Source organism: Eurosta solidaginis, chromosome 2 (genome assembly GCF_040869045.1).
Source record: "Eurosta solidaginis isolate ZX-2024a chromosome 2, ASM4086904v1, whole genome shotgun sequence".
Lineage (NCBI taxonomy): Eukaryota > Metazoa > Arthropoda > Insecta > Diptera > Tephritidae > Eurosta > Eurosta solidaginis.
Window position 1 is genome coordinate 307,118,644 of NC_090320.1, and position 13,966 is coordinate 307,132,609.

The following is a 13,966-nucleotide window of genomic DNA, read 5'->3' on the forward strand; positions in this document are numbered from 1 at the left end:
TATGGACATATGTATAGACATAATGATCGATTTACTGATGTGCATTCAAGTCACTGCTTAGTGTTGGCTTAGAGATGATAGTATCCCTTATTGTTGCTAATATTCGTCACAATACATGGCAAAGGTGTTTCCTTCATGGCCGCGGCACAGTCAATTATTAAATTAAATTATTTTTCAAACTTATCTGTATTATTAAGAAGAAAAAATGTATTCATAACCAATACTTTAAAATGTGAAAGAGTCGAATAAACATGTTGAGCGAATGTAGCGAAACAATTTTATGCTCAATAGCTTTGTCAATAGTGTGACGTGAGCCCTAATCGCTGAATGGATCAAAAATACTGAACGGTGCGTTCAGACAGTTATTACTCAACGATTGATCTACAGTTGAGTTCGCAGAAAGCGTCCAATGTAGTTTTGATGTGTTTTTATATTCAACCGATGTGATATTTGGAGCAGCCCACTTCCACAATATCTTTCTGACGAAGGTCAGATTTCAAACTATCCGTCAATTTGAGACTGGCGTATCTCAAACAGCGAACTCAAGTATCGACTTCTTGGGAATAGATAGTATTCGATTGGAGTTGTATGGCGCAATGTGAGGCTTTAAAGGCTGTCCGCAGGGTGGGATCCTATAGCCCCTCCTAAGGAGCCTAGTAGTAGGCGAACGGTTCCAACAACTAACAAACAACGGTATCTCGTGCCAGGCTTACGCAAACGGCATCGTTACTATTATAAGAGGAAAATATGATGCTATCTAACGGAATAAGGTAAAGTATCTCAGAGTTCCATTTAACTTCAAGTTACTATTTAGATTTCTACCCACCAGAACAAAAGGCGTCGCTCCACAGGCAACTAAATTGGTGTGTGTCCGGAGCTGGTGGTGCTAGTCCCGTAGGAATTTTTTACTAAAAATGTTGTGACCTATCAAAAGAAATATATATAAATGAATCGATGTGTTAATTTTCTGATTCATAATTTCGTTCGCCACGTAACTTGAAACTTTCATAAGGTGCTTCAATTTGTTTAGCTTAAATTTCGTAGCGAATAATTGCCGTCTTCCAGTGAGTTTTACGGCTCCGGCTCACGCTCAATTCTCACAGGAATGCTCTGGATCATTGAGAGACTTGAGAAGCAGATATCGTGAAATTTTCGCACACGTGAAATGTGATAGGCAGACGTCGCTGCTGTTTTTCATTTAACTCATACGGCGAAAGGCTAAGCAGCGACATATATTTTTGAAAAAGTACCCTTCAAAAAACGCGAGTACTCCATAAATAATGTAAGGAATACTCCTTTGGGAGTATAGGACCGCTCCAAATCTAATCTGTATTCATACAAAAAGTGTGCTCCAATTAACATTGCGATGTCCTAGGAGAGGAGTAGGTGATCCCACTCTCGCTTTGTTTGTGAGTATTCCATAGAGTACATACGTGAGAGTACTTTCCAAAGTACTTTCACTGTAGTACTCCATGGAGCACCCACAGAGGATCATATGCCAAAGTACTAAAGAGGAATTGTTTCGGAAAGAATTATCGGAGTGAATTTAATTTAAAATGAAAGTAAATGAAGAGTGGCAATACAACTTTTATATTTTTTACTACGAATATTCTTGTTATTTAGCATTTGCGTGAATCAAGAAACTAATTTATCTCTTTACTATTGTATGTATACATAAAACCAGTGAGCGGTTGCTTTTATCAGAGTTGCCATAGTAAAATTTTATTATCAGTTATTTGTATGCAATATTTTACTTTTGTCAACTCTGTTCGATCGTCATCGTGTCGTGATCACGGTCGTTAAAAAACGAGCAATGATCGGCTGATGGTGGTCCACAAACGCATTGCAAAGGAGTATTGTTAGAGTACTCCAACATGAAGAAAATGGAACACGTAATCCGACAATTTTTGCAGGGTAGGTTTATTAAAGGCAGCGTTGCCAAACTAAAAAGAAGTAATTAACAAATTATCTGGCTCACAAATTGAACCAAATCGTTGTTGTTGCATTTACATGCAAAATTATTTATCTGGCTCAGGATTTTGCCACCGGACGACGGAAAATATGTTTCTTACATTCCAAGTAAACCATTTCCTCATCACCATTGTCCCATCCTTATTGTCCTTTAACAGTTACACATTTTTTGTTGTTTCAGCCTTGAATGTTCATTATTTAGAAGCTTGTTTACATAAACAAGTTGTGAATGATGATGGATACAATTTTTTCATTGGCTTTTGATGTTTACATGTGTACACATCTTAGTTAATAGGGGGACTCATGTAACCGTATAACTGCCTTATAAAGTGTGTAAACGTATAAGTTTATCTAGTGCGTAAACGAGCTGTCAAATTTGGAATGAAAAATCATTTACACAATTTGTATAAATTTACGCGCACATTTCATTGTGTAAACGCGGTAAACTCAAAGGAATGCAACCTTGCAGACATTACAGCAGGCATTTTCATCAGAAATCCCCAACATCAGCAAGTAAAGGCGTTTTAGTTTTGATTTTTCACTTATTCTTGGCATTTTTTAATTTGTATAACAATCAAAAAAATTTTGTTTGGCAATAATACAGCTGATAAACAATCAAGTTTATCAAGTTCATATAACCGCGTGTGTAAATTGATATAATTTTACACCTTATAAGTTTATATGCTTTCATGAGTCCCCCTAATATCAACATAAACGCAGTTTATATATGCATACCTCATAGGAACCGTTCTAACTAGTATTCTAGCAAGACATTACTTTATACGTACACATATTAAAGCATATCACGATGTACTTATCAAACATTTAAAATATTCCCCACGGGTTTGAATAGTTATCTCGTCAGGCTTTCAAAACAACTGAATACCTTTTTAAACGTACATATATCACTCATCGAAATTAAATACCATACATCGTATTTTTTGGAACCTCTGTCTAATAATTTTTTTTTTTGCTCTTGATTTATATTTTCTTAAAAAAAATTTTAATTTTCGAATATATTAATTTCAATAATATTCCCAACTGGGTACGTTTAATTAAAAACTTTTTATATGCGGCTATATTTGGGTATTCAAATTTCTTTGAAAGTGAAAAAGTGTTAAAACAAATGGAGATATTAGAAATTCATTACAAGATTAGGCAAAACTCGCTTGAAAGTCTTGGCGTAAAACAGTAGGGATTTGTCTTTCTACATTGACAGTTGGGAATGGTAACAAATCGCCAGTTATTTTTTACATTAAATCTAAAAATGTCTAACATGAGTCGTCGTGTTTCATTTGTGTCAGAAAAACATCGAAAAGCACATATCTCATCGGCTCGTAGTTCCATCGTGGTAATGCATCGGCTTTCCATCACCATTCCTCAATTGCTAACTCCCATTAATACACCCAAGAAGGTAAATCAGCGATAATATCAGGGTGAGGAAATACCAGAAGATATTGCAAAATTAACAAAATATGAGCAAATACTTTGACTTAAGCTCGGCGGAGTCATGCGGCTAAAATAGTTCCATGAAATACCCAAGCCCAAAAGTCAAAATCTCAAAACTTGCATTCAAAGGTAAACCTTTTACGTTTTGCCCATTTGAAATTATCATTCCATTCCATTCATATCACAGAGAAGTTTTTAATCTCAAGATTAGTGATAGAACTTTTAGAAAAAGTATCGATACCGGTAGTCTTATAATTTACTCGGATCAAAGTATCGATGCTAGTACTCATATTCGGTACAAATTTAGACGAAAACGAACTTTATATACCCATTTGTGTGCTCCTTGATATATTTTAAGGATACATTTAAAGAGAAACTTTACGAACATTAAATGATTTAAAAGATTTTTGGCATTTAAAAAAAGAATTTTTCAGTTAGAAAAAACGTTCTGTAAACGGGGTCGCCTCTCGGCAGCACTCCGAGAGTATTTCTCCATTGAAAAGCTTCCCAGTGAAAATTCATCTGTCTTGCAGATGCCGTACGGAATCGGCAGAAAATATGTAGGTCTCGTCTTCTCAATTTGTAAGGAAAGTTAAAAATAGTCGACGCAAATTGGAAAAGAAGCTCGGTCTAAATCCCCTCGGAGGTAAAGTGTTTATGGCATTAAACGTTTTGTGGAGGGATTTATTATTCATGAATATCTATTTTGTCCCCTTCAAAGTAATCCCTATGAGATATTTGTACACTTATGATAACGGTTTTTTCAATCGTCGAAACAAATCGAATAAAAAAATATTTTTTTTATCTTGTTCAGTTCCTCCTTCGACACCGTCTTTATCTCGTCAATCGCAGCGTAGCGTCGTCCTTTCATGGGCCTCTTCAGTTTAGGGAACAAGAAAAAGTCACGCAGGGCCAGATCTGGGGAATACGGTGGCTGCGGCATAATTAGTGTGTTAATTTTGGCCAAAAAGTCGAGTCAAAATTGAGCAATTTTGGTACGAATTTCCCGGCGACCCGTCTCATGGCCAAATTATTAATAAAAATCGAATGGAACGAGCCAATCGATATGTCTATGTCCTCAGCAACTTCTCTAACGGTGATTCGACGATTGGCCAATACCATTTTCTTCACTTCATTAATTTTTACGTCTGTTGTTGAAGTGCTCGGGCGTCCGGCACGCTCTTCGTCGTTCACATATTCTCGGCCTTCTGAGAACATTTTGTACCACCGATAAACGTTGCTTCGGTCCACGCCCGACGACAGGAGCGGCCCGGGAATCTCAAAATGCTATCCAAGATTTTTACTTACAGAAAATAAAAAAAACACACCTTTAATCACCTTTCGTATATAGCAATCATTTTAAATTTCAACAAATTTTAAAAATCTCTTAACGTGTCTGCACCCCGCATAAGGTGTTGTTGGTTTTTGGCGTTGGCTTTGTAGCATAAAGTTGAATTCGCTTTCTGTTCCAGCAGAAAAATTCGCTATGATGCAAATTCTTATACAGCGATATATGTACATGTATGTATGTAAAAACGTTGGCGATAACAGTTTTTTGAAAAAAAAAAAAAACATATATATTTTGGGTTTTGGGGAGTGTTTTGGTTGAAAATTTGACCCTTTCGCTATTTTTTTCCGCAGGCTCGAAAATTATTTTTTTTGGGTATGCGTAGTGGAACTTTTTCTTCCTAAGCCCAAATCCTACCGAAAAATCGATGGCGCGATATCGGTTAATAAATCGACCCAGCCTAATACGTATGCATGTATACGCTTAAATATACTTTGTATATACAAATGCATATAAATATTTAAAAGATGGTAATTTTGATTTTGAGAATTCGTTCATTTTAGTATGGGGGCCCGTATTTTTTTTATCCCCGGGCCCGGATTTTCTCTCGGCGGCCCTGCTTCGGTCCAAGGTAGCTTCTTCGTATGCCACATTGAACTTTGTCGACATTTCCGGGGAGTATCCCTTGAATTCGCTAAACTTATGTAGAATAACAATAATTTTCTCCCTTGCTCTTAAAATTCTTAGAAAAAATTCTAAAATTCAAATGTAATAGCAACAAGTAAGGAAGCTTAAGTTCGGGTGTAACCGAACATTACATACTCAGTTGAGAGCTCTGTTGACAACATAAGGGAAAATAACCATGTAGGAAAATGAAACGAGAGAAACCCTGGAATGTGTATCAAATGAAAGGCATTAAAGAGTATTTTATGAGGGAGTGGGCCATAGTTCTATAGGTGGATGCCTTTTCGAGATATCGCCATACAGGTGGACCAGGGGTGACTCTAGAATGCGTTTGTACGATATGGGTATCAAATGAAAGGTGTTAATGAGTATTTAAAAGGGAGTAATTCTTAGTTCCATAGGTGAACGCCGTTTCGAGATATCGCCATAAAGGTGGACCAGGGGTGACCCTAGAATTTGTTTGTACAATATGGGTATCAAACGAAAGGTGTTAATGAGTATTTTAAAAGCGAGTGGGCCTTAGTTCTATAGGTGGACGACGTTTCGAGATATCGCCATAAAGGTGGGCCAGGGGTGACTCTAGAATGCGTTTGTACGATATGGGTATCAAATGAAAGGTGTTAATGAGTATTTAAAAGGGAGTAATCCTTAGTTCCATAGGTGGACGCCGTTTCGAGATATCGCCATAAAGGTGGAGCAGGGGTGACCCTAGAATTTGTTTGTACAATATGGGTATCAAATGGAAGGTGTTAATGAGTATTTTTAAAAGGGAGTAATCCTTAGTTCCATAGGTGGACGCCGTTTCGAGATATCGCCATAAAGGTGGGTATTCAATATGGGTATCAAACAAAAGGAGTTAATGAGTATTTTAAAAGGGAGTGGACCCTAGTTCTATAGGTGGACGCCTTTTCGAGGTATCGCAATAAAGGTGGACCAGGGGTGACTCTAGACTTTGTTTGTACGATATGGGTATCAAATGAAAGGTGTTAATGAGTATTTTTAAAAGGGAGTGGGCCTTCGTTCTATAGGTGTTCGCCTTTTCGAGATATCGCCATAAAGGTGGACCAGGGGTGACTCTAGAATGAGTTTGTACGATATGGGTATCAAATTAAAGGTATTAATGAGAGTTTTAAAACGGGAGTGGTGAGAAGGCGTTTTCCAGATATCGACCAAAATGTGGGCCAGGGTGACCCAGAACATTATCTGTTGGATACCGCTAATTTATTTATATATGTAATACCTGCCAAGATTTTAAGGGTTTTTTATTTCGCCCTGCAGAACTTTTCATTTTCTTCTACTTAATATGGTAGGTCTCACAACCATTTTATAAAGTTTTTTCTAAAGTTATATTTCGCGTCAATAAAACAATCCAATTACCTTACCATGTCTCATCCCTTTTTTCGTATTTGGTATAGGATTATGGCATTTTTTCATTTTTCGTAATTTTCGATATCGAAAAAGTGGGCGTGGTCATAGTCGGATTTCGTTCATTTTCCATACCAAGATAAAGTGAGTTCAAGTAAGCACGTGAACTAAGTTCAGTAAAGATATGTCGATTTTTGCTCAAGTTATCGTGTTAAAGGCCATGCGGAAGGACAGACGGACGACTGTGTATAAAAACTGGGCGTGGCATCAACCGATTTCGCCCATTTTCACAGAAAACAATTAGCGTCATAAAATCTATGCCCCTACCAAATTTCAAAAGGATTGCTATATTTTTGTTCGACTTATGGCGTTAAAAGTATCCTAGACAAATTAAATGAAAAAGGGCGGAGCCACGCCCATTTTGAAATTTTCTGTATTTTTGCATTTTGTTGCACCATATTATTATTGGAGTTGAATGTTGACATAATTTACTTATATACTGTAAAGATATTAAATTTTTTGTTAAAATTTTACTTAAAAAAAATTTTTTTTTAAAGTGGGCGTGGTCCTTCTCCGATTTTGCTAATTTTTATTAAGCGTACATATAGTAATAGGAGTAACGTTTCTGCCAAATTTCATCATGATATCTTCAACGATTGCCAAATTACAGCTTGGAAAAATTTTAAATTACCTTCTTTTAAAAGTGGGCGGTGCCACGCCCATTGTCCAACATTTTACTAATTTTCTATTCTGCGTCATAAGTTCAACTCACCTACCAAGTTTCGTCGCTTTAGCTGTCTTTTGTAATGAATTATCGCACTTTTTCGGTTTTTCGAAATTTTCGATATCGAAAAAGTGGGCGTGGTTATAGTCCGATATCGTTCATTTTAAATAGCGATCTGAGATGAGTGCTCAGGAACTTACATACCAAATTTCATCAAGATACCTCAAAATTTACTCAAGTTATCGTGTTAACGGACGGACGGACGGACGGACATGGCTCAATCAAATTTTTTTTCGATCCTGATTATTTTGATATATGGAAGTCTATATCTATCTCGATTCCTTTATATGTGTACAACCAACCGTTATCCAATCAAACTTAATATACTCTGTGAGCTCTGCTCAACTGAGTATAAAAAGAGACACAGCATGCAAAAGGGTTTTGATATGGGAAATTGTTTTCTAATATACATACATATGTTTAAAGAACTTCATATTAAAATACTAGCAAAATGTTACAGGTAAAATTTTGACATATGCATATGTATTACATATTTCTCTATTGGCAGAATATTACAAACAAAAAAAATTATAATTTTTGCAACGGAAAATTTGAACACACTAACACAATACATTAACTAACCGGTACTTGCCTGCTTTGAATTGTTTTACTGTTGCCGCATATTTTCACATTGAGAAGATACGCTACTACTACATACATAGAAATCTTACATACATACATACAAACATAGGTACATATTTGAATTTTAGCTCTTCTTGTAGAAATTAAATTAACCCATCAGAAACGTTAATAAATCGCGATGGTGGTGTAAGCTACATCCTCCTTTATGTAGGCATTTTTTAACTCAGAGCAAATTCTGCAATTGTTGAACACCTTTGAGAAAAAAAAACTAAAACAAATAGGTACATATGTAACTAACAAAGGGAACCAGTCAGATATGAGTATTTCTTATTGAGAGACTGAGAGCATTGTCCTTTCGGAAAAAATAAGAGTGGTAACATATAAAAGAAAAAACGTCAACACATTTTTCAGACCAAGCCGAAGCACTGACGAGTTAAAATATAGAGAACCGAAAGGAAAACGGAAAATTTGCAAAGAAATTTTCTTGCTTGGTTTAACCGTAAAATTTGATAATAAATATTTTAACTTATATTGTACGTATAAAGTGTGTGAAAAACTTAATTCTTTTACGGAAGTGAAAAGTAAGAATTTGTAAAAAATTAATAAATAAAGAATGTCGTACAATGCCTAAGTAAGAGGAATAAAACCACCCACAATAGCTAAGTTTTCATTTCCATAACCGTTGGTGGTGGTGCTGCTGCAAAAACAGTCTCGTTGGTGTCAGCCATCATCCATACATCTTTTGATTGTATACCTACGAGAATCTCAATTTTCGCTTAGACAATTTTTCATATATAGCAAAATGCGAAGTCGCACCGAATTGGTGACCACAACTTTTGAAGATTCCGAGGAAGATTATAGTGAGGATGATGATTCTGAAGAGGATTGGCGTCCAGCAGCTTTATCTACGCCCAATAAAAATGGTAAAAAGCAAAAGCAAGCAGCACGCTCAGCTGGCGTAGCTGGTGGTCCAAATAGCAGTGGTAATGCGAAGCAGCGCGGCCAAAAACGTAAAAGCGCCACAAACACGGCTGGTAAACCGCAAGCAATGGCATCTAAACGAAAAATGCCACCTAACCACCAAGACAGTGATGGTAATGATAACGATGATGATGACGATGATGATGATGACGATGATGATATTGATGAAGATGATCTCGAAGTCGATGAAGATTTGAGTGATGAAGAACTAGACGATTATGAAGATTATGAGGCACAAGCATCTACTGGTGCTGCCTCATTGAAGAAGAACAGAACCGAAAGTGGTGGTGGTGCCGGCAGTGCTACGGGCGGTAGTGGCGCAGCAAATAACCTCCCACCCAAAAAACAATTCACAGAAAAAACAACCACCTCATCCGGTGCAGCAGCGGCTGGTACTTCGTCTGCATCGGGCCAACATTCACTTGAATTATTATTATACAAACGCGATTTGACTGAGGATTATTGTAAGAATAATCGATTATGTTTGTGGCGCAGGGATGACAACAATTTATTACAAAAATACATTCGCGTTAAGACTGTACCAGAAGAGTTGCTCTTCACATCTAGCTCGGTGGTGAGTGTTGAATAATATTTTTAAAGTAATTTTAATTAAAGGATATTCGGTTAAAAGTGTTGTTATTGGGTTAATCCAGTGAATAAGAAACCTCGGGTAGAAAACTTAAATTAAATGATTGTTTTTTAATCTGTGAAAAAAAGCTAGAAAGACATTCATACCAATCCTCTAGGCATCTTATTTGATTAAGTTTTTGGCTTATAAAAGATAAGGTTATGTTGAACTGGCTGGTCCATGAGGACCTCACATAGACTGAATAAGTCCGTAGTGTTACCAGAAGTTTGTTTTAACGACCAAACTGAAAAACCCCATCAAAAATCAGGACCTATGTTATAAAATAACTCCGTCCTCTTGCCAAATACTAGAAGCTTCCTAGGATTTAAGCCACTTGATCTGACAGCTGTATCACTCCTAATAGCTGGAATCTTAGCCTGGCAAGCGCAGGGCACGAGCACAAAATGTGCTCGATCGTTTCCTCCTCCAGCCCGCACTTCCTACATCTGCTATCACTGACCCAGCCTAATTTAAAACCATATGACGCCACAAGGCAGTGTTCAATCAGAATACCTGTAATGAGTCTACAGTCCTCTCTTTTTAATGATAGAAGCAACTTTGTTAGTCTAAGGTTGTAATACCTGCACATAATCTTCGACACTTTACAGCCCCGCGCTTGAACCCACGCCCTTCCGCCTTTCCTGCTTGGTCGATCATGTGTACCTCTCGCCTTCGCTTAATTTCGCCCAGTCTAATTGGGACGTCTACGGGGCAAGCTTCAAGGGATGCGCCCTTTTTAGCTAGTTCATCCGCTTTTTCATTCCCATCTATTCCCATATGCCCTGGGACCCAATATATGTAGATGTATGCTTCTCCCTGTCCCGATTCTCTCCAGGGACTGCTTACACTCTAACACGCATTTAGAAGCTGTGGTATGCGAGATTATTGCCTTAATTGCTGCTTGACTGTCAATATAAAAGTTAACATGATTGCAGCTTGAGCTATTTTCTTCTAGGGTTTCTACTGCTTTGGTTACGGCTACCATTTCCGCTTGGAAAAGGCTACAGTAATCCGGCAGCCTGTAGGATCTTTTTATTTCTGGATCAGCACAGTATACCGCAGACCCTACTCCTTCCACTAATTTGGAACCATCTGTGTACACATGTATCGCCTCGTCCGCCATTTGAGCACCCTTGCGCCAACCTTCCACCTCTATTGTGGCCTTAAGATCGCCCTCGAAGCGCAGATGGGGAATCAGCTATAAAAGATAAAAAAAGACTTGAATGAAAACAACCAGTTGACATTTATTCCCACGTTAAGACCCAGTTTTTCAGTGCGAGTTTAAACTACAGTTTTGTTCGATATTTAGCTGCTCATCTTAGTTTAAGAGGCTGAAGTGGCAGGATTAAACTCTAGTCAAGTTTAATGTGATTTGTAGCACCGGGGACAGACCAGAATAGGCTGACATTTTTGCTTTGTAAGATATTCAAGTTAGGTTAAAGTGCATTTTTGGCTTAAGTTTCTCCTTATAACATATTGTACACCCAATTTAAAAAAAAGAAAAAAGATATGGTTTTTCTAAAGCTGGGAAGTGAAGTCATTCGTAGTTTCGAAGTCCCACCCGTCACTTTTAAAAAATGGGGGCGGCCTAAAAATAATGTGACGCTCATTTCGCTGGGTTTTATAAGTTTTAAAGAGAGTTTTTTAAAATTTGAATCAATGTCGAGTCAAAATGCCCCACCCGTCACTTTGGATTACCCCTATCACTAATTAAAAAGAAAACAAAAAAACAACTTTAAATCAGTTCGAAACATGTTTGTAAAAGGGAAATGTGTAGTTTATTTCGCTTTTTAGTAAGAATATCCTTTAAAATTTCGTCACTTGTTGACGAATGCCAAAGTACTTAATTGATAAAATTTTGCAGTACTCCAGCTGGGATGACAAACGCTTATCTGATTTTTTGACGATCAAAGTAAAATGCTTGGATCCAAATAATCGGCGCATCAAAATTATGGACACGGCTGAGTTAACAAAATTGGCTAAGGAACAAGCGACAAGAAAGCAAACTAAAAATTTGAGAAAACAAGAAAATGATGGGGACGAAAGTGTTGATGATGGTGCTGATGATGACGATGATGAAGATCTCGACAATGAAGATGACGACGATGGCGATGATGACGAGTTGGATTATGATGAAACAGCCGCACCTAAATCTAAGAATGGAGCTGCTAAAATAATGCAAAAGAAAAGTCGAGCAAAAATGTCAAAACGAAGTGAAAGCTCCGAAGAAAATGAAGAAGACGAACTAGATGAAGAAGATCTTGATGACGATGAGCACGAAGGCGAAGAGGATGATGATGAGTAAATACTCATATAGAATAAGCTCTTACATGTAACAATAATTGAAGGTTTAGAAGACATAAAGGCATTTAAATATTGAATTATTGGATCATTACGATTAAGAAATATCTAGTCCATTCAGTGAATTATTATCCAAAAATATATATTATTAATACTCACTAACAACGATAAAAAGGATCCAGCGGATAACAATGGGATAAAAAACTTTAATCATTAAAACGAAACTTTCTGGAGTTTTAACTTCGAGATCCTATAAATTTATCATTTTGAAATAACAGTCTATAATAAGTGAATGAACGTAAGAATTAAATAATTGAAACTAAAATGTATTTATATTTTCTATTTCTAACCTGAAACTATCTACAATATTTAAATTTAATGCAAATATCCTAACTTATTTTTCAATTAAGAGTGCACTTATTCTCTCAATTAATTAACTCAAATTTAATTTGAATGAAATTTAAAATCAATCAACCAAAAGTGATGAATGTTTGGACATTTTACTTTTTTCAGGAGTGAATAAATAAAAGTAAAATTTATAATTTTATATAAAAAAGTTTTTGACGCAGTAAAATGATATAAAATAGTTTTAATAAATTTCAATTTATTTATATTTAAAAATTGAAAATATTAAGATTTAACAATAAATAAGATGCATACTTATTTAGAGCATAATTTAAGAATACGAAATAAGAGAAAGGTGTATGTTCTAAATGTAAATGAATAAACTAATCAATTAAATTTTTTAAGTAGATGTTCTTAATTCCACTAATATTGCTAGTGTTCCAATAAATATTCTAATAAATAATGAATTAATTTGTTTTATTCAATCAAATGGTGTTGTTGGCATAAGCAGTAACTGCAAATACGTTACCCAGTACCTCGCTAAAGCACCGAGTTTTTTTATTTACAGTCGATTACCTGGCCGTACATCAACTATCAACTATTCGTATTCCAGTATAAAAATACTACCTAACAAAAATTTGTTTGCATTGGTATTACTTCAGCATGGTTCTCCAAATTTAATACAAAGTTGAATTCTTAAACTTTTAAACCATGCCCTTAGCCTTAAACGCCTAATATGGGATCATTTCATAGCAGTATCCAAATTGATCATATGAAAATCGGCGGCTGCCGAAACAAATAATCCACACATCGTTGTGTTAAAAAATTTGTTACTTGTTCTAATATCACGAAAAATGAAAGGTGAAAGAGTCAAAAATAATGTTCAATAGCGGCCAAGTGATCAAAAAAGGTCCAAATCGTCACATTTGTTTCAAAACCGAGAATATCATGATATTTCAAAAACAAACAATCGTAAGTTAACACATTGAATCATTAGAGCGGAAACTTCTTCATCTGCAGTTGATGAGCTTTGAGCTATTTCAGTATTGAGTTTTTCTATACTGGCATCTTCAAAAATTAAAATGTTGGGAAATCAAGTTTTTTTGCACCTTAAAAATAAATTTACATACGCAGTCTTTAAACAATGCTATGAACTTTTTATATGTGGATAAGCCAAACTTAAATACAGAGATAAAATGCATAAAAAAATTTAATAATAAAAAATCATATTCGTTTTAAAATGAAAATCTTGTACCATGCAAAATAATTTCGTGCCAAGTTTCTTTTTCTCTGCTTATGAAGTACAAGAGGGGCGATATTCTTAAAATGCAAAGCAAATCAAAGAGACAACCGAAATCATTTTTAATCAATGCTGCTCAGTATCATTTTGCCGGCGCGAATGTTAACAGCTAATTTATGATTTGCCACGTGAAAATAGGGATCTAAAGTTTTGTACTTTGGGCTCGGATAAATGAATTGTTGTTTTAATAATGGACAGTTAATTTTAAAATTTGTCTAAATTGTATGAGTTTAACCACCGAGGAGAAGCTAACTCTGAGTTAAAAAGATAAGTTGCAGTTCTGAAAGT

At 35.9% G+C, this 13,966-nt stretch overlaps 1 protein-coding gene across 1 annotated transcript; it reads left to right on the top strand.

The window, feature by feature from the left end:
- Positions 1-8,413: 8,413 nt before the first annotated feature.
- On the top strand, positions 8,414-12,728 carry LOC137242922 (uncharacterized). The gene is made up of 2 exons (XM_067770177.1): positions 8,414-9,678; positions 11,597-12,728. The coding sequence occupies exons 1-2, from the start codon at positions 8,926-8,928 to the stop codon at positions 12,035-12,037; spliced, it is 1,194 nt and encodes a 397-aa protein (XP_067626278.1). The 5' UTR covers positions 8,414-8,925; the 3' UTR covers positions 12,038-12,728.
- The last annotated feature ends 1,238 nt before the right edge of the window (positions 12,729-13,966 follow it).